This window comes from Balaenoptera ricei, chromosome 12 (genome assembly GCF_028023285.1).
Source record: "Balaenoptera ricei isolate mBalRic1 chromosome 12, mBalRic1.hap2, whole genome shotgun sequence".
NCBI lineage: Eukaryota > Metazoa > Chordata > Mammalia > Artiodactyla > Balaenopteridae > Balaenoptera > Balaenoptera ricei.
The window spans coordinates 10,609,467-10,637,161 of NC_082650.1; the positions used below are offsets into that span (position 1 = coordinate 10,609,467).

Below are 27,695 nucleotides of genomic sequence, written 5' to 3' on the forward strand. Positions count from 1 at the left end.
TTCTTCTATATGACAAATCTTTTTTAAAGCAAGTCAGCATAGGCCTATGTATACATTTATGATCACAAAGGACAAGAAAACTGAAATAAAACATTTACTCACCCACATCCCTGATCAAGCAAAGGATACATTGGTGTCTAAGTTTAAAAAAACAAAATCTAAAAAAGTCAGAGTCAGATTCTAGTAACCTTAAAGATTATACATCCTCTGTGTAGCTCCGTATTAGATGAAATCAACCAGTGTACTTCTGTTAACCATCCCCAGGTTTGAATTCCAGGAGCCTAGAGGCAGAACATTCTCCACAGAGGCACAGAAAATTCATTTCCCCTCTCAGCTCAATAAAAACCCAAGTAGACTAGTTTTTAGGACACCGTGCAAAACTAATCTGTTTACCATGTATTTGCCTGATGATGTGAGAGAATCAGCAAGTGGAAGACCACAAGTCTAGTTCCAGTTAATAAATACCAAAATGACGTACTATTATCACATCATGCTTCAAAGACCCAGTCATGAGTATATTTCAAAAATAAAATTATCACCATACAAATCAAGAATCCCCAGGTTAATACTAAAATCCAACACTCAGTGGCCAGTTCCCCCTAACTCTCCGAGACAAAAAGTAAGCAGTGATACTATGCATGTTAAATTTCATATAAGCACTGTGGTTCTTTCTAACAGAATACTCATTTAAAATTCCTGTCACAGGAGTAGAACGCCAGCCAGGAATCAAACTGTGACCCCTGAGCCAAAGACAACTTACCACTCAGCTAGTAAGTGGGCAACTCAATATACAAACTTGAATTCCTACATTTTAATCCTTTGCAGAAATATATGAGCAGTATTAAATGAACTGGATTCAGCTCATTAGAGGTTCACAAACCAAGCACAGAAAGCTTTGGAGGCCATCCAAAGTAAAGTCATGCCTAGGTGGTGATGGCCACTCAATAAAAACTCAATGTCGTCATTATCTTCCAACTTTTTCCCTGAAGAACATTAGCAGCCATGACCACAACAATGCTTAGCCAATTACATCAGCACTAAGAGAAGATGGATAGGACTGGCAGCCAATCACTGTGCCAGGACCTTGTTTGTGGACCAAATTTATAATTATCCAAAATTCGCAAATGAAGCAACTCACCGAAAATTCCTCACCAAAGGACACAGACTAAAGCTAACAAAATAAATGTGTTCTAATAACCTTTACCAAAACCCGCATTATTTTTTTTCCTTTCCAAAGCTATTAATTAGCCTACACCTAACTGATCACATGAACTTGGTACTATGCTGTGTGTCCCCCTTTAAAATGTTACACACACTCAAAAATGCATTAGCAGTTCTTTTTAGCCTTTTAGGTTTCAAAACAAAAAACAATACTTCAAGGTCGTATTATAACTAAATGAAAAAGTAAAAAAGAAATAAAGATTATTTAGAACGTTTGATTATGATTAACTCAGTATGGAAGTTTGACAGCCAGGGCATTCAATTTCTTACCAGATACCTTATTTTTCTTTCATTATCAGAAAGATCTGTGCTTAATCAGAATTAGGCATTTTTGGGGGTTACCAGTAAAATACCTAATCTAAAATCTTAATTAAAAATTTGCTAAAATACTTGGTGGGTAACCTTTATCAATTTGTCCCTTCAAATAAATCTGAGAGTTACTGGATTTTGAAAGTATGTAAAATCCACCAGGATTAAATAAAACAAGAAAACTAAGGTTATTCTATGTAACTGTGTATGTCCTCTACTTTTAGCCTTACATATGTGGGAAGAAAATAATGAAAAAAATATTCCTAGGTAATCATTCTTCACACATCTCCATTTGTTAGATTCCCACTTCGGGATTGCAAAATAAACCAACATCTTAAACTTCGAAAAAGACTTTAACTCATTCAGAGAAAAAGGTAAAGGTTCATCCAGTAGCTTGCCATGAACAGCTCCTTTTGAAACGACTCTCAAATTTCCCTTCAGGAAAACATGGTGCAAAGGAAGGTGCAGGAACAGGGAGTGGCGGCATCTACTTCCCTCCACCCGTCCTGCTATTTCTCAACTGCCCTTCTGTCGCTACTCTCTTCCTGTGGCCAGAGTATCATACAGAACTGTCAGCCCCCAAATGAAATCAGCTGTAGAGTAGAATCAGGACTTTATTCAGCTGGCTGCCTGGGCCTTCTTCCCCTCAACTAAGGGAAAATTAGCTTTAAAACCTAAAAATAAATAAAATAAAATAAAAGGAAGAGAGAAAGAGAGAGGGAAAAAAAAATCACAACTCTCATCCTACTTTTCAATCATTTACAAATTATCTCCCTCTCATAATTAGCAGCCTCAACTAAAGAATTTTACCCTAGGCAGCGAAGTATTACTGGAAGAAAGGAGTAATGTTGAATAAAATTACAATACAATTAAGTATGCAACTGACTGCTAAAATTCTGAGTGGCCAATCTTTAGTAAACAAGGGGTGAGAACTTCTGACAATAACGAAGGCCATTTAAAGAACCAACAGCTGGGATTCAAAGGCTGAGCGGCTTCTATCTTTCCTTACAACTGCCTTAGTAAAAATATCGCCAAAGGACAAACTAAGATAAAGAGGAAAGACCATTTTCAGTCTCTAAAAAGACAGGGCTCAAGTGCCATTTATCTGTGAACTTTTAGGACACAGCTATGGAGCATATAAAGTATGATATATCATTCTCCACATTCACTTTAGAGAGAACAAAAGTTCTATCCAATCTTTTTTCCACAGTGATTTTTGGTCAAACATCGGGAAGAATTTCCTGAGAGGAAGTACTGTGAAACTCTGGAACGGGTTGCTCGGCAACACTGTGGAATAACCTATCTGGGGGCAGGAAAACAACCAGGGTATCAGCCCGATGCACCACCAGGTTAAAGGCATGGTGTGGGAATTTATAAATCAGCCTTTCTGGTGCTCCTAGAAACTAAATACCCTAAAACAAGTCTGAATCTCCTCATGGCAACATTACAAGGATATACTCTCCAGTATCCAAGAGACTGTACAGGCTTACTACTGCCAGAAGGTAGATGGTCATTTAAGGTAACTCCAACTACTTGATTCTAGAGAAAAAGGAGAAGAATATATTTTTTTTAAAGTAGAAAAACTCTTTTTTGTTTATGTAAAAACACAAAACCCATCAAACCTAAGAAAACTGATACACATCAAATTCTCTTATAAGAAATACGTCAAGAAATAAAAGCAAAATAACTTTTGGGGAGACTAAAAAAATTTTAAGCTGATGCCATCTTTATGAGAAAGACCTTTAAATGACTTAAAACTTCACCCTAAGAAGTTTATTCACAGCTCAAAATCTGACACTGTCTGACATCAGAAATATTAGAAAGCCAAGTTCACTTTGGGGCTTAGATCTATATAATTTGCTGCAAAATGATGACACAGTCAATCTTTCAAATATAGCTGGTAACACAGGCTTTCTACCAAACAGGAATTCTGTCCACTTTGCTCTAAGAAGGTCACTTTTCTTTCTTTAAAAGGGAGGGGGGGAAAATTGTACCTGTGATTATTTCAAGAAACTATGAAAATTTTTTAAAGAGTAGAGAAAAATCAGTGAAATGCCCCCCAATACTCTCAAAACTAATCTTCGGTAGACAGTAAAAGACAAAGACAAAACTAGGACCAATTGTGTGGGGAAGTGGAGTAAAAACTAGCACAAACCTGCTGCTGTGGGTACTGCATTCCTCCCATGGCCCCTGGGGTCCGACCTTGAATGCCAATTGGATACCGCTGTGGGCCTGGGGGGCCGTAGGAACCTGCCGGGTAAGGGCTGCTCTGCTGTGGCTGAGAATGAGGGTTACTGCCCATCCCATAGAGCTGAGGTCTCTTCATCACCATGGGATCCATCGGGCTGCCCTGTGAAGAAATACACGAAGAAGTAGGCTTATTAAGTCATTATTACAAAGGCAGAAAGTTTGCTATGCTAACATATACATTAAAAACGCAACTATCCTTTCTTTTGAAAATATTAAAAACGATGACCTGACAAATAAAACCCAGAAAAACATTAAGAAAAAAACCTAGGTGGATGTAAGACATTTAATTTTTTTTACTTTTAGCAAGGCTTTAATAATTAAGAGGGATCTGGAGCAAACAATATAAGGAAAGATTTTGCATCCATCTAAAATTCTACTATGCATCTAGGAAACGGGCATGAGAGTTAACCTCACCCAGCTCCTTTCAGCTTACTAGTAACAAAGGCAAAGCACAGCGAGTGGTTAGGAACCCTTTCTGACTTCAAAGTATTCTTAGAACAATTACTTTATTTTAGACCTGAGTCTGCAAGTCCTGATCAAACATTAATGCATCTGAGTGCTCATTAGAAAGTGAAAGGATAGATTTTAGATAACACAGAATGTCTAGGGTAAAAATTTTCAAAGATCACTAGTGCACATGAACAAGCACCCAGACTGAGTCACAAGGCACCTTCTCTATGCAAGTAAGCGTCTTACCAAACATAACCAGTTCAAAACTAGACTTTGAGTTTTATTTTTGGCTTGGTGAGTCAGCCCATGGGCCTCAGGGCCAAGGCCATTCAGGAGAGCCGAACTGGAGCCTCAGTCTGCGCTTTCATGCCCTGGGTGCTTCAAAGGAGCAAAGCGGTGGTGGCGGAAGTCCCTCACCGCGGTGCTACAAAGGCCTACAGATACCTCCTTCCTTCCTTCCAAAACCATATACTGATGCCTACTGTGTGCCAGACTCTATGTTCACACTGAGTACACGGGGACTCTGAGGAAGGCTTGAAGATTAGCAGGGTAAATGGAAGAAGCCACATTCAAGGTGGGGAGGGCCAGGGCACAGAGTACCACAGAGCAGAAGAAACAGCATAAAGCACAGGCTCAAGGGAGCTGAGCTGCCTGGCACGTGTGAGGAAACATACACAGTTTAGATCCAAACGAAGCAAAGCAGCAGCTGGAGCAGGCAGAAGCCAGTAGATGGGTGAGCCTTACATGCCATTTTAAAGGCTTCAGATTGTACCTTGGGGATAAACCACCGGGTGCGTTTAACAGAGAGCTAGAGTCAGATCCGCCTTCCAGAAGGACCACTCTCTTGGCAGCTGCCTGGAGCCAGGGTGGGCTGCCACAGAGGCAGGTGAGCTGAGGTCCTGGGCTGGTAGCAGTGCTGGGCAAAAAGCAAGCCCAGATTCAAGTAAGAGAATGGAAACACAGCACGACTTGTGAGTGACGGAAGACAGGTGTCAAGGGTGGCTTAACAGATGATAAGACGCCAGGTGAGACAGCATGCAGCAGTAGAAGCAGATCAACCCTCCCCAGGGGGCGGGAGCCTTCACTATTCTGCATATTAAAATCGAGGTTCCTATAAGGAAATCCAGGTGAAAATATCCAGAAGGAAGAGCCACCGTGAGTTTCCAGCTTGGGGAGTAAGGTCTGACCTAGAATCATAAATAGGGAAGTCAGCATACAGAGAATATATGCTCCTGGAGGGCAGCGATTTCTGTTTTACTCACTCACATTATATCTCCAGGACACAAGTCAAACAGGCACCTGGCACACAGAAAATCCTCAATAAATACTGGATGAATTAATCAGTATGAAGCACATAAAACTCAAGGACTCTACCCAGGAAGAATATATGAAAAGAGAACAATGGGTAGAAGGAAGGCAGGAAAAGGAGGCCACAACAAGGCCAAAAGAATGGTCAGAAAATGTAGTTAGAGGTTGTAGAGAGCCTGGTGCTATGGAGGAGAAGGGAGCAGGTGTAGCAACATGCCAACTGCAGCCCAGGAGTCCAACAGGTGAGGGCTAAAGCTCTGGCTACGCCTCATGACTGGGAGGTGACTGCTGAGCTGGGCGAGGGCAGTCTTGTTGCAGAGGTGAGGGCAGCTCCTGGAAGACCGGGAGCTGAGCATGAATAGGAGGTGAGGGGGAGCCAGGAGTGTAGACCCCAAACCCAAGGTGGGAAAGCTACAAGAACCCCCAGTCCTCCCTCCTCCTACACATCCCCCAAGGCTGCCCGCAGTCTCTGCCCTCCCTCCTTCTTAGGGGTACCCTGGTGCTCATTTCAGTGACTTGAGTAATCCACTCATCACACATTTACTAAGCATCTACCGTGTGCACTACGCAGGGCACTGGAAGCAAACAGTGCACAAGTGTCGGCGGCTGTCCTGGAGAGGTGAACAGGCTGAACAAAGACGCCAGAGCAACCCAGCAGACATCCTGAAGGGACCGTGAGGAGAGAGCATGCCAGTGGGTCTGAGTTTTAACAAAGCCTACCTACAGAAATACCTGAGCTTAGTCCTGAGGGGTTCATAGGAATTTGCCAGGAACTGATCTCACCTGAATGAAGATATGTGTAGGCCAAACAGTTCTGCTCAAAATTCACAATTTCATGGAATTTTAACTGTGCTACTTTCACCAGTCAAGAAAAACGTTTACTTACTATGACAGAAATTGCTCAAACAATATACTGATGTTACACAAACTGTGTGCTGACTTCACAATTCAACATACAAACATACATGGTGACCTCACGTAATGAAACTAAAATTGAAAACTAAGAATTAAGTTTTCTCAGAATGATTTAAATTAGAATTTATGCCTAAGAAAAGCAAAATGTAATGATTTTCCACACTTTCTTTCAAAAGATAAAATAAAACTTTCTATGAAAGTGTGAAAATCAAGGCTGAGCTGGTGATGCTAGAATCCGCAGAGTGAATGAATGGCCCATAGAGAGTAAATCAGATTTCAGGCTAAATTTCCAATATGGGGCCCGAGGCAGCCCTATCTTCACATTCAATCTGAATTAGCCAGGGCATAGGAAAGGTCTGCTTACTTGACTTTAAATAGTGCACGACCCAAACTGGTTTAATTAAAGCAGAAATTTAAAATGGGAAAATGATTGGAATGTCTATATTTTAATGCTACAGATAACAGTGCAGCAAATTCATCTTATCAGTGACTGAAACTGTTTTGTAATATCTTTCTCATCACTGCCATAAACTCTCACAGCCCTACTTAAAATTCAGTTAATTTGCACCCATGTCAAAATGTTAGCTTAACCCTGAGATTTCTGAAAATCAAAAGCATGAAATACAGATTATCTCTACCTCTCAAAATGCATCAAATGCCTTTCAGTGAAATTCAGATATGAAAACAAGATACTTACACAGTGCAAATCATTTAATTTTAACCTTCTCTACTTATGGCCTATTATTAAATATTCAACCACAATCCAAATTCATCCCACTGTGTACTATGGCTATTTTTAACACTAAATATGTACCACTGCAGGATCTCAACCCCTGCTTTTTACTACTCTCTCCTTAAAGAAAACAAAACCCAGATCAAATCTAAGACTTTTCCAAAAAACAATTCACTTCTCATAGTCACATCTAACCCAAAACAACTTTGTATTTTTATCATCTACCCTTCTATTGATTCTACAGTATCAACATTTTCAATTCTCACATATAATTTGTGTTATATCAGAGACAACCACATTAAGAATTGTCCTCAAATATTTCTCTAAATATGTTATTCCAAGCACATTTTTCCTTTCTAGTTACCATTCCACAACTGCTGCAATTTGGACTTCAATTCCATAAAATAAGACAAGTGCTTTTAGAGTCACAATGGTGTCCAGCCCATTTTCAAAGAGGTGTTAACATAACTAGTCTATGTTTAGTTACTCAGCTTCTAATGAATTTTATTACTTGATAAGACTTTCTTGTAACTCTTCCTTATTCAAATAAGTTTTTAGATATGTAGTTATGTATGTATGAGTTATAACTCTCTCTCCCTCCCCCTCCCCCTCCCCTCCCTCTCTCCCTCTCTCTCACACACACACACACACACACACACACACACACACCCTTTCCTGGATCTCCTTCTGGCAAGCTGCCACTGCTGCCTACATCCTCTAAAGTCTCAGAAGGTTTCCCATCCCTGGGACGACTAAATAAGAAGGAGTATGAAGTATATTTTTTAAATATATATTTGAATATAGATTCTAGACATATTAGGTAGCACAGTTAGGCTGTATTATAGGTTAAATAGGTTTTCAGAGGCTGGCCTGGAAATCCACCTACCCTTTAAAGATTATCCAAGTTAAAGAACAAGTCCCTATATATTTTTAGCATCCTTTAGATATACTTGATGCTTTTTATATTTAGATATTCCCTCATTATCACTCTTTCAGAGTATGCGTACACAAGTATTTATAATAAAGATATCTACGTAACTGTATTCACTCCTAAATATCAAGTTAAGGGGATATCTTATTAGTAGTTTCTTTGAATATAATATTTCGCAATTTTTTCAGCCAAATTCCTTAAACCACAAATTGAAGAAAGGCATTGAAAAACCCACAGAAAGAAGAACTATCACATCTTCTTGATCTATAATCATATCTATGTATCTGGATTAAACAAGAGCTCAAGGAAAGAAAAACTCTCCCCCTTTTGAATCATTATTTGGGAAAATGTTCTGTCTTAGCAGCAACTAAAGAAAACTTTTGAAGTAATATTCCATTACGTATGAAATGACAAAAATAATAAATGACAAAAATAATAAAACCCAATGTGAATAAATGAGTATTTGAACTAGTATGTATAAAGCAGTGGTAAACTCTTTCTGAAGGATAATATGACAAGAAGCTTTTTTTTTCTTTTAATTTTTATTTTATTTATTTATTTTTGGGCTCTGTTGGGTCTTCATTGCTGCACGTGGGCTTTCTCTAGTTGTGGCGAGCAGGGGCTACTCTTCGTTGCGGTGCGCAGGCTTCTCATTGCGGTGGCTTCTCTTGTTGCGGAGCACGGGCTCTAGGCACATGGGCTTCAGCAGTTGTGGCACGCGGGCTCAGTAGTTGTAGCACATGGGCTCAGTAGTTGTGGCTCACAGGCTCTAGAGAACAGGCTCAGTAGTTGTGGCTCACGGGCTTAGCTGCTCCGCGGAATGTGGGATCTTCCCAGACTAGGGATTGAACCCGTGTCCCCTGCATTGGCAGGCAGATTCTTAACCACTGCGCCACCAGGGAAGCCCATTATGGCAAGAAGCTTTAAACAAAAGCTTCAAAAATTATATCTTGTTCCAACTATAATACCCTCTTGAATGGGGCAGGGGTGCTATTTATCCAAATTTGTCTGCAGCTACATGATTTCTAATACTGAAGGGAGAAAGCATGGTCTGTCCTGTGGGGAAAGCATGGACTTTGGACTCAGAGAGGGTCCACACCCTTATCCCAACACTTACTACCACTGTGTGACTCTGAATATTGGTGCTTATTTCTTAGTTTTCTCACTCACTAAATGCGAGAAAGAACACCTGCCTCACAATTATAATGAAAATTGAATTAGTGAGAACTAAAAGGATCTCAGAGCGACTAGTTGTTCAAAGAAGAAAACTGAAACAACCCAACTATTCAAGGATTATAGAATATGAGAATGAGCCATAATATATCAGCATAGTGGAATGGACAGGGACATGGAAAAGTACGTATAAAACAATGTCAAATGTTTAAGAGTGATGTGCATGAATTACAGCTGTGTGAAAACTCAGCTGATAACGATCAGGGCCAGCCAGAGTGACCTGTAAGTAGTGGCTGTCATATCGCGAAGCAATCTATGTTGACTTTTCTGCGATGATGTCTAAATATAACTATGAAATGCCTGTTTTTTTCCCAGGCATCCTGCAAACACTACCATGGCTTGCTGGGGGACGGGGGTGGATGGGACACAGCTGTCCCACGTTTGGCCGCCTCCATCCCCGCACCTACACTCGCACTTCCAGCACACACAAGCAGGAGGACGCTCTTGCTCTTCTCTTTGCCTGTCTACACCCAAGCTCACTCAAGCCCCGGATCAAGGACCAGAGAGCTTTCCCCTTCACCACACCCCAGTAACACTATCTGTGGGGCCTGCCAGAATCTCTCCTATGCAGGCTGTAACCGACTTCTGGGTTGCTTTATATTGATATTTAACTCATGTACCGTTTTTTTCATTTTTATGTGTTACTTCTTAACTCCCAAGGAGACTAAAATGGCAATGTCCATGCTTTGTACTTTTTTATGTCTCACTCAGCATATAGCACAAATGACTCAGGATGATCATGGTGCCTCATAACTGCCTGGGAATGAGGACTGATCACATAAAGTGTTCTCAAAAATAAAAAGTAAAACTCACTAACCAATATCTGTACACACATGCAGAAGATGCATGTAAAGTCAAAGATAATATATAATGCAACATTAGTAGTCAAGTTCTTCTCCTAATGGCATTAAAATCAGTTTAAGTCAAAAACAGGCGCGGGGCACTAAATAGTCTCCCCTCACTTCATTCATATTCCCTTCAAGCCAGAAAATACCAAGATTCTCAGTTACCACTGTCACTACTACCACAGAATCCAATTACCGAAGATGACGTAATGGAGGCTTGGAGCTGCGGGGACTGGCCCAGGGCTGCAGTACTAGTGCAGGTCTCCTTACTCAGGTCCACATTTCCTTCTGCTGTATCACGCCTCTGTGTACGATCGTGGGAATCAGGTAGAAAAAAAATGCAACCCAGCATCTAAAACCACTTTTTTTTTTTACTTCTATTAATGGCAAAATAGTGCCTGTTTATTAAGACTCGAACTAAAACACTGAAACTTCAACTTTGGTTATCAATACACTGTAGGTTCTCCTCTGGTCAGTCAGGAATATTTGCCACATTCTACAACGGTACAGGAAGGATCAAGAACTGGAATTCTAAGACATCAGACAAGGCAGGAAAGGCTGTTTTGTTCTTGGCTCTAAGAACTATCAAATTACGGATGCCCTCTAACCATGATGCCATTCACAACATGAGAGGAGGGGCAGGGAGGAACCGAAATACTCGCATACTGACTTGGAAAGAGGACCATTGTCAATATTTCTGTTTTTCGTTTGGTTTCCTTAAGGCAAGTTACAGGGAACATACATATTTGTGGAGCCACAAAATGAGATCTGAAGGAAGAGGGCAAGGGGATGATAAAAAATTTTTTTTGTAAAGGTGGGATTATAGACAACTTTTATTTGAGCAGTTTTTATCTGAAATAAACATGTTTTGATTTACAGTTTTAAATAAAGAAGTTTGTTTTTCACATATACATCATTAAACAAAACAGGAGTAGAAGGCACAATATTTTTTCCTAACCACATTTTAAATGTTATCCCTACTCTAAAAATCTAAAATATCACTGGATTTTTACTTTTCAGAATTATTAAAATTAGAAATAAAATATTAATAGGTTGTTACCTATGTATATAAACTAACTTCCATAAACTACCCATAAAAAGTAGCAATCAGAAGCTGTGATTCTTGAACTCTTAAGGACACCCTTTTTAAAAAAAAAATACATCCCGGATGTATATACATCTCAAATTTAGCATATAGTGTCAGAGGTTCGTGTAATATCCTCTAGAAACCCATCCAAAGACCCTCCTGACCTGCATAATCATATAATGACCAACATCTACCATGATTTCCAAAGCACTTTAATACATTATCATTTGATCACACAATTCTTAAGGCACCCTGATAAAAGGATTTATCAATGAAACACAGAATCTGAGAACTGAAAAGAACCTCATAGGTCCATACATGATGTACGTATGAATCCCCTAAAAGTGTCTGCAACCATGAATGTTATGAATTTCTTCCTTCTATATAACAAAAATCTGTTACTTGTAATTTACACCCATTGGTTTTGTTACTTTGATCCTTTCGTAGAATATTTGAAGATAGCTATATCTATTTCCCTTTTCTGAGCGAAATATGCCAGTCTTTAGTCCTCTTAACACAAAACATATCATGCGGAGGACTCTGCTTCTTCTCCAGATCCTACATTAGTACAAACCTGGCCTCAGACCTGTATTATTTGACAGACCCATCACGCCCTTGATCCGCCCCATCAGCTGTGACGGAACCCTACCTCCCCCATCTCCTATTATACAGTTGGTGAGCTGACTCAAGTGGCAGAAATTTTTCTCTCTGCTTATTTTCATTTTGCTTGTTTCTGGTCATTATTCTGGCCTGACATCTAACATATTAACTGCATTTCCTATCTTGACGTCAACCACCAATTAAATCAGCATGCCATTTCATTCATGCCTCCCTCCACGGCACTGATAAAAATACTGAAGAGGTCAAGGGAGAGGGCAGAGCCTTGGCTAACTACTAGTGCCATTCATAAGGCCTGACATAAATCCAGGCATCAGAGCTCTTGGAAGAAGGTCTTCATTAGACACCTTAGGAAAACCCTTTCCACTCCACTCATCCACAGCACTCTTCCGATTCACTCACTACGCTCATGATGCACGCCCAGGTCCGTATCTGCCTTTGGATGACAACCTCCTGCCCACTTCAAATTCCTCCATCTTTCCTAATATATAAAATAGATAGTCCAAAGTTTAGAAAAAACACTTAGAATTTGAGACAAAAAGGTACAATGGAAAGGGAGGTGGCTTAGACTCAGACAAACCTGGGTGTGAATCCTGCCTATACTACTTATTAGCTACGTAAAATTAGGCTCACATTTAATACAGCACGGTTGTGTTCACCTCTGGTGTTGCTGGGGGACTGATTAAATGAGGTACCACAGGATTTATCACACAGTGGGAGGTTCCTAAACCTTTTTTCTTTTCCTCTCAACAAATTAGCAAATTGAAGTCAGAGCAAACAATCACTCAGTAATTTAATCCATTTATTTTCTTGTCTCCCCAGCATACTGTTAATTAAAGGTGGAAACTCTGCCTTATTCACCTTTGCATACCTAGCACTCAGTAGAATGCCTGGCATGATTAACATTTGCTGAACAGAAAGAGCAATGACTTCCTCAACACCGCATCGCTGGTTAAACAGCAGGGCTCTATCAGACTGTAGGCCTCTGATGGCCAGTAGGTACAAGAGGCAAAGAATCATGCATCACGGCAGACAAAGCTTCACTTTTCCCAAGTTCACATAAGCCACAGCTTCCATTACCTCCTCATGTCTGTGCCCCCCAGAGGTGTCACCCTTGGCTGGTTTCTCTCAGCTTCAGAATTCTATTTCCAACTGCCACCCAACATCCCTGCCTGGATAGCTAGGATCCTCCCCTTCCGTTTGTGATCTCAGTGACAGACACCCCCATCCAGGTGCACAAAACAGGGTCCAGGGATGCTCCTGACTCCCCTCTCTCCTCTCCACCACGGCCGACCGCTCACCAGGTCTGGTCAGCTGGACACATCACCGAGCCCAACAGGAAATCTCCCCCTCCAACCATACTGGCGGCCTCTGTGGGCCTCTAGAAAATCCACATACTTTCCCACCACTGGGCCTTCAACTATGCTGTTCCCTCCACGAAGAAGGAGCTCTGCTCTCCTGCAGAACTCAGCGCTACAGCCCTGTCCTCAGAGAAACCCTCCCTGAGCTCCAGACTGAGGCAGGATCCTCTCCAAAACCACTGTGCTTTTCCTTCATAGCACTCATCAAAGTCTGTAAGAATATCTGTGACTACTTGATAAATATCCCCAACTAGATTGTCCCACAGGAAAAGGAACAGGAAGTGAAGAAGACAAATATTAAACCCATTTGTAGCTATCGTCTAGGTACAAAAGAATATAAGGCTGTTTTGGTTTCCTGGTTTTTACCTGATTTTTATAAATTGGCAAAACCTATTATTTGCCTAATCCCCCAAGCTCAGCAACTTGTAAGTCAATTCAATGAGTAAATTACTGTCTGACTAAACTACACTTTTTTTTTTTTGGCTTGTTGGGTCTTCGTTGCTGGGCACAGGCTTTCCCTAGTTGCAGCGAGCGGGGGCTACTCTTCGTTGAGGCGCGCGGGCTTCTCATTGCGGTGGCTTCTCTTGTTGCAGAGCATGGGCTCTAGGCACATGGGCTTCAGTAGTTGTGGCACACGGGCTCAGTAGTTGTGGCTCGCAGGCTCAGTAGTTGTGGCTCGCAGGCTCAGTAGTTGTGGCTCGCGGGCTCTAGAGTGCAGGCTCTAGAGCGCAGGCTCAGTAGTTGTGGCGCACAGGCTTAGTTGCTCCACGGCATGCGGAATCTTCCCAGACCAGGGCTCGAACCCGTGTCCCCTGCTTTGGCAGGCAACTCCCAACCACTGTGCCACCAGGGAAGCCCTAAACTATACTTTTAAATGTAATTTAGCAAACATAGTAAGTTTATGAACAAATCAAAGTGTATACGTATTTTTTTGTTTCAAGAGTAAATTAGATCTAAAAGGAATATCAAAATAGTAATTGAATATATTTCTGTTTTCCTCAGATTTGTTATTCTCACCATCCAAAACAACTGTAAAACTATTATCATGGTGTTGACAATTTCTAAAATTTACATCTCTAAGTACGCAATACTGTTCATATCCATGTATCACTACTGACAACCTAGTAGCAGGCTCTTATTTAAGAAATGGAAATAATATGGTATATTTCCCATGTAAATACAGATTTAAATCAACAGAGGAAGCTTTTGTGAGAATAAGTCAAATGTCAACCCCACCACTTTTAAAGCTGTGTGATGCTAAAACAATTCACCTCTTAACTTCTCTGCATCTCAGTTAACTCAGCTACATACCAAGAATACTACCACTATCACTATAGAGTTGTTAGAGAATTAGAGATAATACAGTCAAGTTTCGACACGACATCCTTTTAACAGGGACAGATTTTATCATCATCATTATTATATGGAGGTATAACTCCAGAATAATCACTATGAGGCATGGATACCCTCTACTCCTCCCCTAATGTGCATAGGACAGGCACTGCTTATCAATCCTAGCATTCATTTTCCCAAAGTCCAGTAAGCCTCAGAACCTTTCACCCTGTGGAGTGGCACGCAGCCACTACGAATTATCAGGTTTTGCAAACAGAATCCAATTTGCTCTCTGTAGTACAATGGAAATACATAAAGTTTGACATTGGGTAGACCTGAGTTCATATCCCTCTCCTGCTTCTGACTGGCCATGAAATATGCTGGGTGAATTAGCCAGTGCCCCAAGCCTTCGTTTTCCCATCTTTCAAGTGAAGATAATACTGCCCTCAAAAAGACAATCATTCTAAAGATATCTGATGTGTGGTTTGCATGGATAAACAATGCCACAGACATGTCAGAGCCGAACCTAAAGACAGACAGACAAGGTATTGATTTCTCCAGCAGTCTCCATGGTTGCCATCGTGCCTCTTTCAAAGTATTTTATTAATTTTTGTAAAGTAACAACTTTAAACTGGCATTAAAGAAAATGCATTAAAATATGATGAATGTTAGCAATTGACTTACCTACCGCTGGACAAAGAATGCCTGCTGTGCAGATACACAGGCTACAGCCCCCTGGTGTAAATGTGCTTTTCAGAGACGTGGCCCTATTTAAGATCTACTTTATCAGAGCCATGAATGAAGTGAAAGCATATACTGACTCTTACTGTAATGCGATTATTCAAAGAAAAAAGTTAACATGACTCATATATAGTCAAATCTTATATACTGAAAAAGACAAGGCAGCTAAACACAACATATAAGGCCTAGACAGGGTACTATAACAAAGGAAAGAAGATTACTATACAGATGCTATCAGGAGAGTAGACAAAATTAAAACATGGACTGTAGGTTAAAGCACTGCTTCCAAGTTAAGCATCGGGACAGTGATGATTGCACTGGGGTATATAAAAGAAAAACCTTGTTCCCAGGAAATACACAGGGCTCAGAGACACTAAGGAGTAAAGGGGCACTATGTATGCAACCTACTCTCAAATGATTCTGGGAAAATACACTGCAGACAGATAGGGAGGCGGGTAGATTAACAGATAAAATAAATAGCAAAATGTTGAAATTTGATGTATAAGAGTAAAAGGTATATGGGATTTCTCTGTACTATTCTTGTAACTTTCCTATAAATATGAAATTGCTTCAAAATAAAAGCTAAAACAGGAGAGGGGGCAAAAAGGAAAGACAAGGATAACTGAAAACCAAACAAAATAATCATTACCCCTCACAAGGGGTCTGCAAGGAGGTCTGCAGCTGCTCAGAACCAAGAGACACCAATGACTGTGCAATGTCAGGGGTCTCTGGCAGGCTGAGGGGCGGGCGGTGTGGGGAGGACCACAGGGCAAAGGAAATGTCAAAAAACTAGGAGAGAGAGCACGACGGATGGAAGAAAGAAGAGGGCGTGATAAGGTGGAGCTGGGAAGGGGTAGAGGTTGCTGCACTATTCCTAAAAGTACTCAAGTTGGCAAAACACATAATGAATGCAAACTTTTAAATACTTTTTTCGAAAAATTCTTAGGAAGCTTCCATTCCGCAAAAAAACTTAATCTAAAGAAGTAAAAAAGGATCCCCCAGGTTAAAACCCTGCTCTGGTAGAGACCCTTTCTCACAAATCGCCTCTGCAGGTTATCAGCCTCAATCCTCAAGATGTAATGAGGCTTCTGCCCCCTCAGGTTTCTTACAAGGCTTTTTAAAAGATCTCAACCCAACCCTGAAAGATGCGAGCCGTGCCATCTTTTAACCCAGAACCCTTCCTTGTTTGTTTTTATAAGTTTCAGAAAGTGCTTTTATAACCACCACTTTTCACATGTCACCCTGCTCCTGCCTCTTCTCTACAAAGGGTATAAGCAGACCAGCTCCCCTAGCAGTGCCTCCATCAAGTTCTCAGGTTTAAAATAAGGAAAGCAACTACCCAAATGAAAACATATCTGGGATTTTTAAATCTTAGTATAAATAAAAAAGAGAAATATCCCAAAACTGTTGTTGACAAAGGCTTCAGTTGCAGGAAACAGGGTTCAGAGACTGCCAACTAATTAACAGTTTAAGTGCTCGCTCTGCAGAGGGAGCCTAACTCTCCAACTATCCAGCCTTAGGACCTTAAGAAGCTCGGTACAGTGGAGCAAGGTCAAGTACACAGACTCTGGAGTTAAGGCCGCCTGGCCTACAGCCTGGCTCACCACTTACTGTGTGACCTTAGGCAGATCTCATAAATTCTCTTAACTTCAGCTTCCTCCTCTGCAAAGTTAGGATAATAACAGTACCCACCTCAGAGCATGGTTGTAAGTCTTAAATAACATGGTAGACACAAAACACACAGAACAGTGGCTGGCACATAGTAAGTGCTCAATTATAATGTCAGAGATGATTACTACTGGATAATTTCACTCCTCTGAGCCTCATGACTCCTCACATGTAAAGTGAGGGATTGAGAAATGAACTCTTACAGTAAGTCTCTTCCCGTACTAGCATTCTATAGTTCTAGAATCATCCACCAGAACTTCCAATATCATGGTAAAATGTCAAAAGGAATGTGAACCGTTAGGGATATTTCTCCTTTCTGTCTCATTCTTTGACCAGAAATCTTATCAATAAACTGCCCTGAAGGTCAAAGGGTAGAGAGAGGGCTATAAAGGGGTCTAAAGAATTCAAACCTGAGAAGTTCAACATCCAAACAATCAACAGTCGCCTTCCGGTGACACACCTGCCACCTGTCAAGTCTTCACCCACACTAAACCTGGACAGCCCTCTTACACACCTCCAGGCCCATGCACTAAGGAACACCCCCATCTAGAAAGCCCTTCACCCCACATACCTTGGCCACCTGTAAGCTGGAGAAACTCTTCCTACTCCACCAGATAAAGTACCACCAGATAAAGTATTCTGCCTTCTCAGGGCTCCCACCATCTGTTGAGACTCTCTTATTTAACAGATGTTCAACATTTATTACAACCAACTGCAACTCTTTGCTTATGTCAGCCTCCCTCCTCAACAAGCTCCTTAAGGGCAGAAATGGTGTCTTCCTCATCCCAATTCTCCTCAGAGACCCAACTTATACACGGTGAACAATTACTGTTGCTGTTATTTCATTAATAAAAAACCAAAATAAAAGAATTCAAGTGCACCTTAACCCTTACCTCTCCGAGCTATCCTCTCCTAAATAATATTGTACTGCCTTCCTAGATGTGTCAATGACAAGTAATAAAAACTATGAAACCCGATCCCGAGTCTGGCTTGCAACGGGCACTTAATAAATGTTTGACATATGAATGTGAGAAAGACATCCAACTGTATCTCCTATTCCAAGTGTGACTTCTCCTGGATTCAGATTATAATGCTCCAAACAGGCATTTTTATTTCCAGGCTACACTGTCACCATTCTTAACATCCTTAGAACATCATTTCCCAAACTATGTTTATAGCTGTTACTGTAATTAAGAGTGAAAGATGTCTATAAAGTACATACCACTCTTTAAGATAAATATATGTCAGCATAAGAGAAGTCTAAAACATCCTACACAGAAAAAAAAAAAACCTATTTAACTTGGTCATACCCAAAGCTGTCTGGGCAAGTTTTCTGTTTTGTTTTGTTTCGTTTTGTTAAGTAGAACAGGAAAACATAAACTAGCATGATATAAAAAATGTAATAATGCATTCCATTTTCGTTGTTAGCTGGGTCTATGTAGGTAGACAACCAAAGAGCGTGCGTGAGTGTGTGTGTGCATGCAAGCTTTCCATTGTAGGAAGTGTGAGAGGACAACACAGTGCTTAGCTTACCTGTAGATATTTATATACAGTCGGGTAGTCAGAGCAACGACAAGATATTTTTATAGATAGCTGGATAGTAAGAGTAACAACAAGGTATGCTGGTCATATATCCTTAGCATTTATGGCAAATTATTAATCAAGCCCCACCTGAAACAATTTGTTAAATTGATTTTAATCACTGGGCCTCTCATGTGAAGCTTTGTATAATCAGCATTTCATTTACAAAATTAATTGCCTGATTGATTCTCAGGAGGCAGTTGCTGTCATTACCCTGCTGTCATAACTTCTGAGTAGGGTGTCACAACATGAAATTCTGACAGTATGAAAAGCACTGCTATTTTAAAAATGGGTGAGGGGAGAAAGGATAAAAGAGGAAAACCAAAGAAGTTACATTACCCCCTTCAGCCTGAAAGAAAGTTGAAAGTGTTTCATGCTAATTACACTATATCAATACTCTTCTGCTAAATTAATTAACATACAAATCTAGGGTTCAGGGCATGAAGGATTTTTACTATCTTAAAATAACAACTAGAATGTAAAAGCACAGGTTCACCACTAGAGTTAAATTTTAACCTATGTTATAAAATACGTATCTTGATACAGACAGACAGATAAAGAACAGCACTAAATTAGTCTGGCAGACTACTTGTCTACTGCTAACCATTGCAATTTCCCATACTCTGCCTTTCTCACACTTTCTAATAAAAAAGGCATGACCAGAAATTTTAGGAGTTTATGACTAATACCAAAATATATTTTAAGCATATGCAAAACACACAAAAGCATGCATTCATTCGGTCTTTCAAAAACAGTATCTAGTATTGTTACACACTTTTTATATTTAAGTTATTGCTCACTATTTAATATTTAGTAGTCTATTGGTAATTGATGGGTCTTCACCTAAAAACCTGTCATCACAATTAATTAATAAAAATTAGGCTAAAAAATACTTTCCCTGTAAAAGAAAAGGAAAAGACAAGTACAGAACAAGGGAGGAAAGAGGGAATTTTTAAGTTATTGAGTGTCATTAAAAGTGAGACCACAGGGGCTTCCCTGGTGGCGCAGTGGTTGGGAGTCTGCCTGCCAATGCTAGGGGACAGGGGTTCGGGCCCTGGTCTGGGAGGATCCCACATGCCGTGCAGCGGCTGGGCCCGTGAGCCACGACTGCTGGGCCTGCGCGTCTGGAGCTGTGCTCCGCAATGGGAGAGTTCAGCGCACCGCGATGAGGAGTGGCCGCCACTCGCCGGAGCTGGAGAAAGCCCTCGCACAGAAACGAAGACCCAACACAGCCAAACATAATAAATAAGTAAATTTATAAAAAAAAAAAAAGTGAGACATTACCTTTGTCATATTTTCAAACGGACCCATGTGAGCATGAAACCTGCCAAAGATTCTATTTTTATTTACCATTAACTTCCCTTTTCAGAAAGAATGCCCAATTCTGCAAAAGCACCCTAAATTGTGCACCCTCCAAGCTCACAGGTACATCTCCCACATCCTCAACGTTCCATAAAAGCAAGGTGGACCACGTGGCACCAAGTTGTTTTCAAAGGCATAAAATAATTTCCATAGTATAGATGGGGACTCATTTAAAACAATCCCCATTCAATGCAATCCAATTCCAAATAAGGCCTCTTTAAAAGGGTCACTTTGAATTTAAAAGAGGCCTCCTCAGGAGACCAGAGGTAATTTACTTCCCTTTCAGTACAGTGACTTTTGATTCCTATGTACAGCCACAGATTTCCTTTCAAAAGGAAGATCACCTCATAAATATGCTCTATTATCTTGTGACCGATGTGTGTTTTATTTGCTGGCTTGGTAAAGAGAGCTAATTGGCACACTGTACCCACTCCCCCATTGCCGGCTGAAAGAACAAATTCATGGTTGGAGAACGTAAAGGCAAAGTCTTTCCAGCACACACACCGGGGGAGGGGCAGGGGGCCTTAGAAGGGCAGGCCCCTCCTTGACCTCTCGGCCACATTTTACTCCCCGGCAGAATAAGAGCAACGGTCTCTAATTTTTACTTAGCTCTTAGGAATGCCCTAAGTGTTGCCAAGGTCATGTCTACAATGTGCTTTAATTCTGGAAAGAAAGGCATTATGAAAGCATAATGGATGCCTAGGATCGCTCCTTAAGCTGCACACAATGTAACTGTTTTGGAAAATACGATTCACAAATTCAAATACATATCAGTTTAAAACCCTTCATTACAAAAGAACTGAAATGGGGTGGGAGGTGGGGGACGACACAGAGAATCTCTTAAGCCTGTGCAAAGAGGGTGGAGACTTCACCTAAACATTTAATGCTAGCATCACTACTACCTATGACAGGATTCTACAGTATGTCAGGAATGGTTTAGAGCAGTAACTCACAGAAGTGAAAATGGACGAATGCTATATAAACAAAAATGAAGCTGACGGGAAGGTGCAGTTGAAAATGTACATTCAGGATTATAATGTTCCATTTGGAAAGGGAGGGAAGTATTATCTATATAACGTACTATGTAAAAGTAAAGTTTGATAAAAATAATATTAATCATTGGGGCTTCCCTGGTGGCGCAGTGGTTAGGAATCCGCCTGCCAATGCAGGGGACACGGGTTCGAGCCCTGGTCTGGGAAGATTCCCACATGCCGTGGAGCAACTGGGCCCGTGAGCCACAACTACTGACCCTGTGCGTCTGGAACCTGTGCTCTGCAACAAGAGAGGCCGCGACAGTGAAAGGCCCGCGCACCGCGATGAAGGGTGGCCCCCGCTCGCCGCAACTAGAGAAAGCCCTCGCACAGAAATGAAGACCCACACAGCCAAAAATAAATTAATTAATTAATTAATTAATTTAAAATATATATCTATATTAATCGTTGAAGATTTGCAGAAAAAATCTAGCCATCTTTCCAAGGGAGGTAGGGAGTAGGGACTTGGTCTTTTGAGAGGATATATCTGAATGCTGGAAGAGGTGTCAGGAAATTTATGCTTATCAAAAGGAGGCATGAGTTAGAAACGGTTAAGAAACAGAGTTAGATAAAAGAGGCAAGAAATTAGTCAGAGACCATATCCACTCATTCATTTAACATTATTTAAACTGAAAAAACATTAATGTGTAAGGCACCATGAAAGATAAGTAGATGTGTAAGACAGTCCTTGACTTTAAGAAACATACATCATAACAGAGGAGATAAAAGATGTATATAAATAATACAAGGTATAAATACACTTGTAAATGCCACAGGACAGAGGAAAAGAAAGTCCTATGAGAGTTCAGCTGAGGGTAGTAACTTCCAGTTGCAAGAAATGGAAGGATTCATGGGAAATTTATCATTTAAGGTAGATAATAAAAGATGAAGAAAATATACAGAAATATCAAGGCACAAGTATGATAATAACAGCCACCATTTAATGAGCGCCTACTACGAGCTGAGCGCTGTGCTAGGTGCTTCACAAACAACATGGCCAATCCTAACGAAAATCCCGCAAAGTAGTTAATACTACAAACCAATTTTAGTTGAAGGAAACCAACTCCTAGATTAGGTAACTTGCCCAAGATCACCCTACAATATGATGGAGTCAGGACTTCCCCAGGTCTGACTGGTGCTCTTTGGGGAAGAAGACTAGAACAGCCATTAGATTCCCCTCCAAGCTACTCCGATTAATAGTCCTTGATATGAAAGAACTGTGAATAGAAAATTCTTTTAACCTGAATTGTGTCCCCCCAAATTACGCTAAAGCTCTAACCCCCTAGTGTAACTATCTGGACATGGGGCCTATAAGCAGGTAACAAAGGTTAAATGAGGTCATAAGGGTAGGTCCCAATCTCACAGAATTGGTGTCCTCGTAACAAGATGAAAGCCCAGGGCATTCTGTCTCTGTCCCCAGGCACACACAAAGAGGTCAAGAGAGCACACAGCAAGGTGTACAAGCAAAGAGAAGACACCTCAGAATGGAACCTATCTCGCTGGCACCTTGATCTTAGACATCAGAACTCCAGAACCATGAGAAATAAATTTCTGTTGTTTAAGCCACTCACTCTACAGTCGTTTAGTACCACAGACTAAGACACACCACTGCTACTTTTATGGATTTTTAGCATACAACCTGAATTCTGAGAGGGCTCCCTGGGATTCCTGCCCCACCCCCCCGCCCCAGTATCCATACTCCTGTGCAATCCCCTCCTCTGGAGTACGGGCAAGACCTGTGACCTGCATCTAACCCAGAGATTATAGCAAAGGTGAAGGGATTTTGCACAGGTAATTAAAATCCCTAGTCAGTTGGCTTTGAGTTAATCAAAATTGAGAATAATCCCATGGGCCTGACATGATGATCATATGGGCCCTTTAAAAGAAGGTCCAGGGCTTCCCTGGTGGCGCAGTGGTTGAGAGTCCGCCTGCCAATGCGGGGGACACGGGTTCGAGCCCTGGTCTGGGAGGATCCCACATGCCGCGGAGCAACTAGGCCCGTGAACCACAACTACTGAGCCTGCGCGTCTGGAGCCTGTGCTCCTCAACAAGAGAGGCCGCGATAGTGAGAGGCCCGCGCACTGCGATGAAGAGTGGCCCCCGCTCGCCACAACTAGAGAAAGCCCTCGCACAGAAACGAAGACCCAACACAGCCATAAATAAATAAATAAATAAATAAATAAATTTAAAAGAAGGTCCAGGCCTCCCCAGAAGTGAGAGACTCCCAGGAGCAGAGACTCTCTCTGTGGTGGACCTGGGAAGCAAGCTGCTCTGAATTCCACAGCCACGAGGGAATGAATTCTGCCAACAGTCTGAAGGAGCCTTCCCCAGCCAAGCCTCCAGATGAGAATGCAGCCCAGCTGACTACCTGAGACCCTGAACAGAGGACACAGCTAAGTCATGCCTGGACTCCCTACCCACAGAAACTCTGAGATAATAAATGTGTTGTTTTAAGCCAATCAATTTGTTATGCAGCAAAAGAATACTAATCCACAGCGTAGTGAGAAGAATGTTTTCCACATAGCTCCTCCTCACTTCCACGTTCAAGCAGACTGCTGCTCCTAACCTACTCCCAGGCAGGACCTGCTACTGCTCAAAATATTTGTGTTGGTGCTGTATGATTTCACTGACAGGAAGCCCTAAAACATACAGTCCCAGAAGTTACTGGGGGCTCTTTACTTCCCTGATTTCTGGGCAAACTCCTACTCATCCTTCAAACCTGGATTCAAGGATCAACTTCCCCATCAAGTTTGTTTTGAAATCATCAGAAAGAATAAAAACAGTCTCTTCCATAGTCTAAGAGAACTTTGAGTTTACAAAGATAAAAGAAAACACCCCTCACATTGTAATCTAGACAGAACTGGAACAGGAATCCAATTCTCGTTCACCAGCGAGAGGACCTGAAATGAGGCAAGTCACTCAATTTCTCTAGGCCTCAATTTCCTCATCTATAAAACAGAATAGTTTGCAAGTAGGTACTAAATTTTTATGCCCAGAGCCCAGCACAATACATGCCTGTAGACTGAATAAGACAATTAAAATATGATTGAAAGGTCAACGTAAAGTCGAACTCAAAAAACAAGTACTAGCAGTGATACCAATGTAAGAAAATGTGTACAAAATTGTGAATCAGAAATAAGTGGTTAAAACTAATGGCAACTATTAATAGTATATGCATATATGCTGACAAGGGATGTAAATGATTTAAAATGGGAGTTGTTTACTCCTCATTGCCTATACCTCATATGTAAGGGTAGCCAAATGTCTCTGGGTTAGAGCCTGTGGCACCTGCCAGTCTTCACCTCACTCCTAAATCTGATTCCTTGGCTTTGAGCCATACAGGTTTCCCAGATGACTGCTTAAATCCTCAGGTTTAGGACTGTACCTCTTTAGCTTTTTCATGTTACCTTACCACATAATACACCCCGCCCAACTCCAAACGGCAAGCCTTGCCCAGCACGCTGAACTTAATTTGAGAGACCGTGTCACAGCTGTAGCCAGATGTATTGTCTCGTTGGCCTCAGCCCAAGTGATCTGAGATGGTTATTTGTGAACCATTTTTGAATGAACCAATAAATTTAGGGGAAAGGAGAGTTCTCCTCCTCCCTCTTTTTTTAAGTGAGAGGCAAATTTTTAAATGCTCTTGACGATGGTGGTACAGAAGCCTCAGATTTGCCCACACTTATCTAAAAGCTGCATCTAACCTAGTAATTCTGTATAATGCAATTGATTCGCTAGTATCATTTTACAATTCTGATTAGGTTTCTCTAAAATCCTGTTTATTAAATTGCTTCCTTTAAGCATGCATAGTTACTAATTTGTTTCCAACTAAATCAGGTATCATATGAAAAGATTATACTGCAACAGTGAAAGAACACTCCAGGGATTATGTTTCATCTAGATTTCAAAATAAAATAGGGCTAAAATTTTACAACTGTAAAATTTCTTTCTAAGAAGAAAGGCAGCTGAATTTATACACAGGTTTCTGGGTCAATAAAATGTCAATACCCCATTACAACATCTTGCGTACAAAACGGCCACATCTTTCACAAAGCATATGAAGCAAAGACCAAAAGACTCACTGTGGGTCTCGTGCTGATTTCTCTACAGTCAGGAGGTCAGTCATGACATGACGCTATTCAGCAGTCCAGAGCCAAAACACACTGAGCCTTTATGCACCAGCTTGGTGCACAGAATAAACAACGTAAAGGAGCCCAAAAATAAGATGGCCAATGCTTTCTTACATTAGGTTACTGGTGTTTTACTTTTAACAGAATAACAGCAAATCAACTGAGTAAATCAGATACAATGAATAAAAATCTCCAAAAAGTAATAGTTCAGAGATCTGCTCAGCCATGTGACTTTGATTAACTTTAATTAGTCACAAAGATAAAACAAACTTCTGTGTACAAACTTCAAAACAGTCTCCCCAAAGTCCAAGGAAATTAAAACCATTCACACTTTTTTTAATCAGAGATGTTAGTAGCTCTAAATTTTTTTTTCAAGTTTCTTTTATCAAGCAAAAACAAGAGGGGTATTCATTTATATTTTAAAACCAGATCAACAAATAAAGAATTGGCACAACTAATGAATAAATCCTTATCAATAAACAACACAGATGGTTTTATTTTCAATTTTCATTAACCACGGAGATTCAGCGTACTTCAGTGTATTTTTTAATTTCAGCTCAACTGAAAAACAATCAAGTATGAAAGAGAATGAAAGGGGAAAAGGTGTGACTCCTCGGCGATCTGTGGTACGGGGACTACAGAGAATTCCAAGTATTTACTTCAGCACCAGGGCTGCTCTGGGTCACAGTCAATTTTGGCCAGAGCCCACGCTCACAAGAACACCACGTGATAGCCTGCCAAGAACACAATGAAGGCTCCCTTTTTTTTTCTAGAGATTTTAATTACAAAGTTATGACCTACATCTGAGTAGGATATCTATTTAGTAGCGTACCTGAAAAGGAATGAGAACTTCGAGGTATTCCAAGATCCACGGTACACACCACTACACGTTCTGCTTTCTGTTCTCCCCACTCTTATTTCTGAAGCTAACTAGATACAATGAAAATAACTTCAGGAAAAAAATCCAGCTGATGCCTTCCAAATAGGACATGCTCTCATCGTCTCTCAATTACTTTTGAAATTTCAATTACTAAATTCTATTACTTTGAAATGCCTCCCTCTGCCTCAGCTTTGGAATACAATAGAGTTAAAGCATCAAGGGTTAACGGAGCGATGAAGAGGTTGCACTTTTATAACACACTCTTTGTACGAAACTTTTGTTATGGACAGCACACAGTGACACAGGAGGCTCAGGACAGCATCTGAGGGTGTCAGAAGAGAAAGTGACGCAGGGCTGCTGCCTAAAGACCCTTCGTGGTCCTTCCAGGCAAATCCTCCTGGCCAACTCCCTCAGCAGACAGCGACATTCCAAAACGGCTCAGTGGCCCACAGTAGAAACGATATTTTGTTTTACTCAGTGACTGCTTAAACAATAAGAGAACCTCTACACACACACACACACACACACACACACACAATTACCCAGACACGCTGTGATGTGTCCGAAAGAGGCTTCAATGGGGCAAAAGGCCAGTCCAAGAATATGTATAGTATGATTTATACATGGATGTTTATGTTTATATAATTGTATATGTTCATATGCAGTATTTTTTTTAAAGAAATCTCCATTTTAATTTTTATTTATTTATTTATTTATTTTTGGCTGTGTTGGGTCTTCGTTTCTGTGCGAGGGCTTTCTCTAGTTGCGGCGAGCGGGGGCCACTCTTCATCGCGGTGCGCGGGCCTCTCACTATCGCGGCCTCTCTTGTTGCGGAGCACAGGCTCCAGACGCGCAGGCTCAGTAGTTGTGGCTCACGGGCCTAGTTGCTCCGCAGCATGTGGGATCTTCCCGGACCAGGGCTCGAACCCGTGTCCCCTGCATTGGCAGGCGGATTCTCAACCACTGCGCCACCAGGGAAGCCCATATGCAGTATTTTTAAAGAAAAAATAGATTAGAAAAAATACACTGAACTTACGAGTGTATACTTTTGGGAAGTAGAAGCAGTAAAAGGAAATTTAAACATTCAATGTACATGTTGCCAGTGTCTGAATCTTCTACATAAGAATGTATTCATGCACTACACTTCAGTAATTAAAAAAAAAAAATAACTTCAGACTAAAACTCAAAATGTTGGGGGGAAAATTAAGGAATTGACAGACTGCCTAGAACATGAAGAAACACAATTAAATCACAGCCAGTAAAAAATAAAGCAAAATAAACCACTGTGTGGAGAATCAAGAACCCTGGTTTAATATGCACAGGCTCTATTGCTAATGGGATTTCCAACCCTGGGTGATCCCTTTACTCCCTCTGGACCTCAGTCTCATCTGAAAGACATAAAATCTTCCCAGCTCCATGCCAGCTAAGTGCTGCTGCTTGAGCCAAAATCCCAGGGAATAGAGAGTTGTGTAAATAAAGACGGCTAACTGGGGGGAAGGTGACAGATCTGGATGGAATCTGAAATGGAAAAGTGTATCCTGTCCTTATCATGATCTAAACCGGAGGTTGGCAAACTACAGCCCATGGGCCAAATCTGGTCCACCACCTGTTTTTGTAGGACCAGTGTGCTAAGAATGCTTTCTACATTTTTAAACAGTTGGAAAAAAATCAAAAGAAGTATGTTTTACAACATGTAAAATTACGTGAAA

General features: G+C 41.0%; 1 protein-coding gene across 8 annotated transcripts in view; it reads right to left on the reverse strand.

Moving 5' to 3' along the window:
* Positions 1-27,695, reverse strand: part of ARID1B (AT-rich interaction domain 1B) — a 404,478-nt gene that overhangs the window by 350,765 nt on the left and 26,018 nt on the right. For all 8 annotated transcript variants that reach the window (XM_059940940.1, XM_059940937.1, XM_059940934.1 and 5 more), the window contains exon 2: positions 3,686-3,880. In XM_059940940.1, coding sequence (XP_059796923.1) covers positions 3,686-3,880 — 195 coding nt within the window. The remainder of the gene's footprint in view (positions 1-3,685; positions 3,881-27,695) is intronic.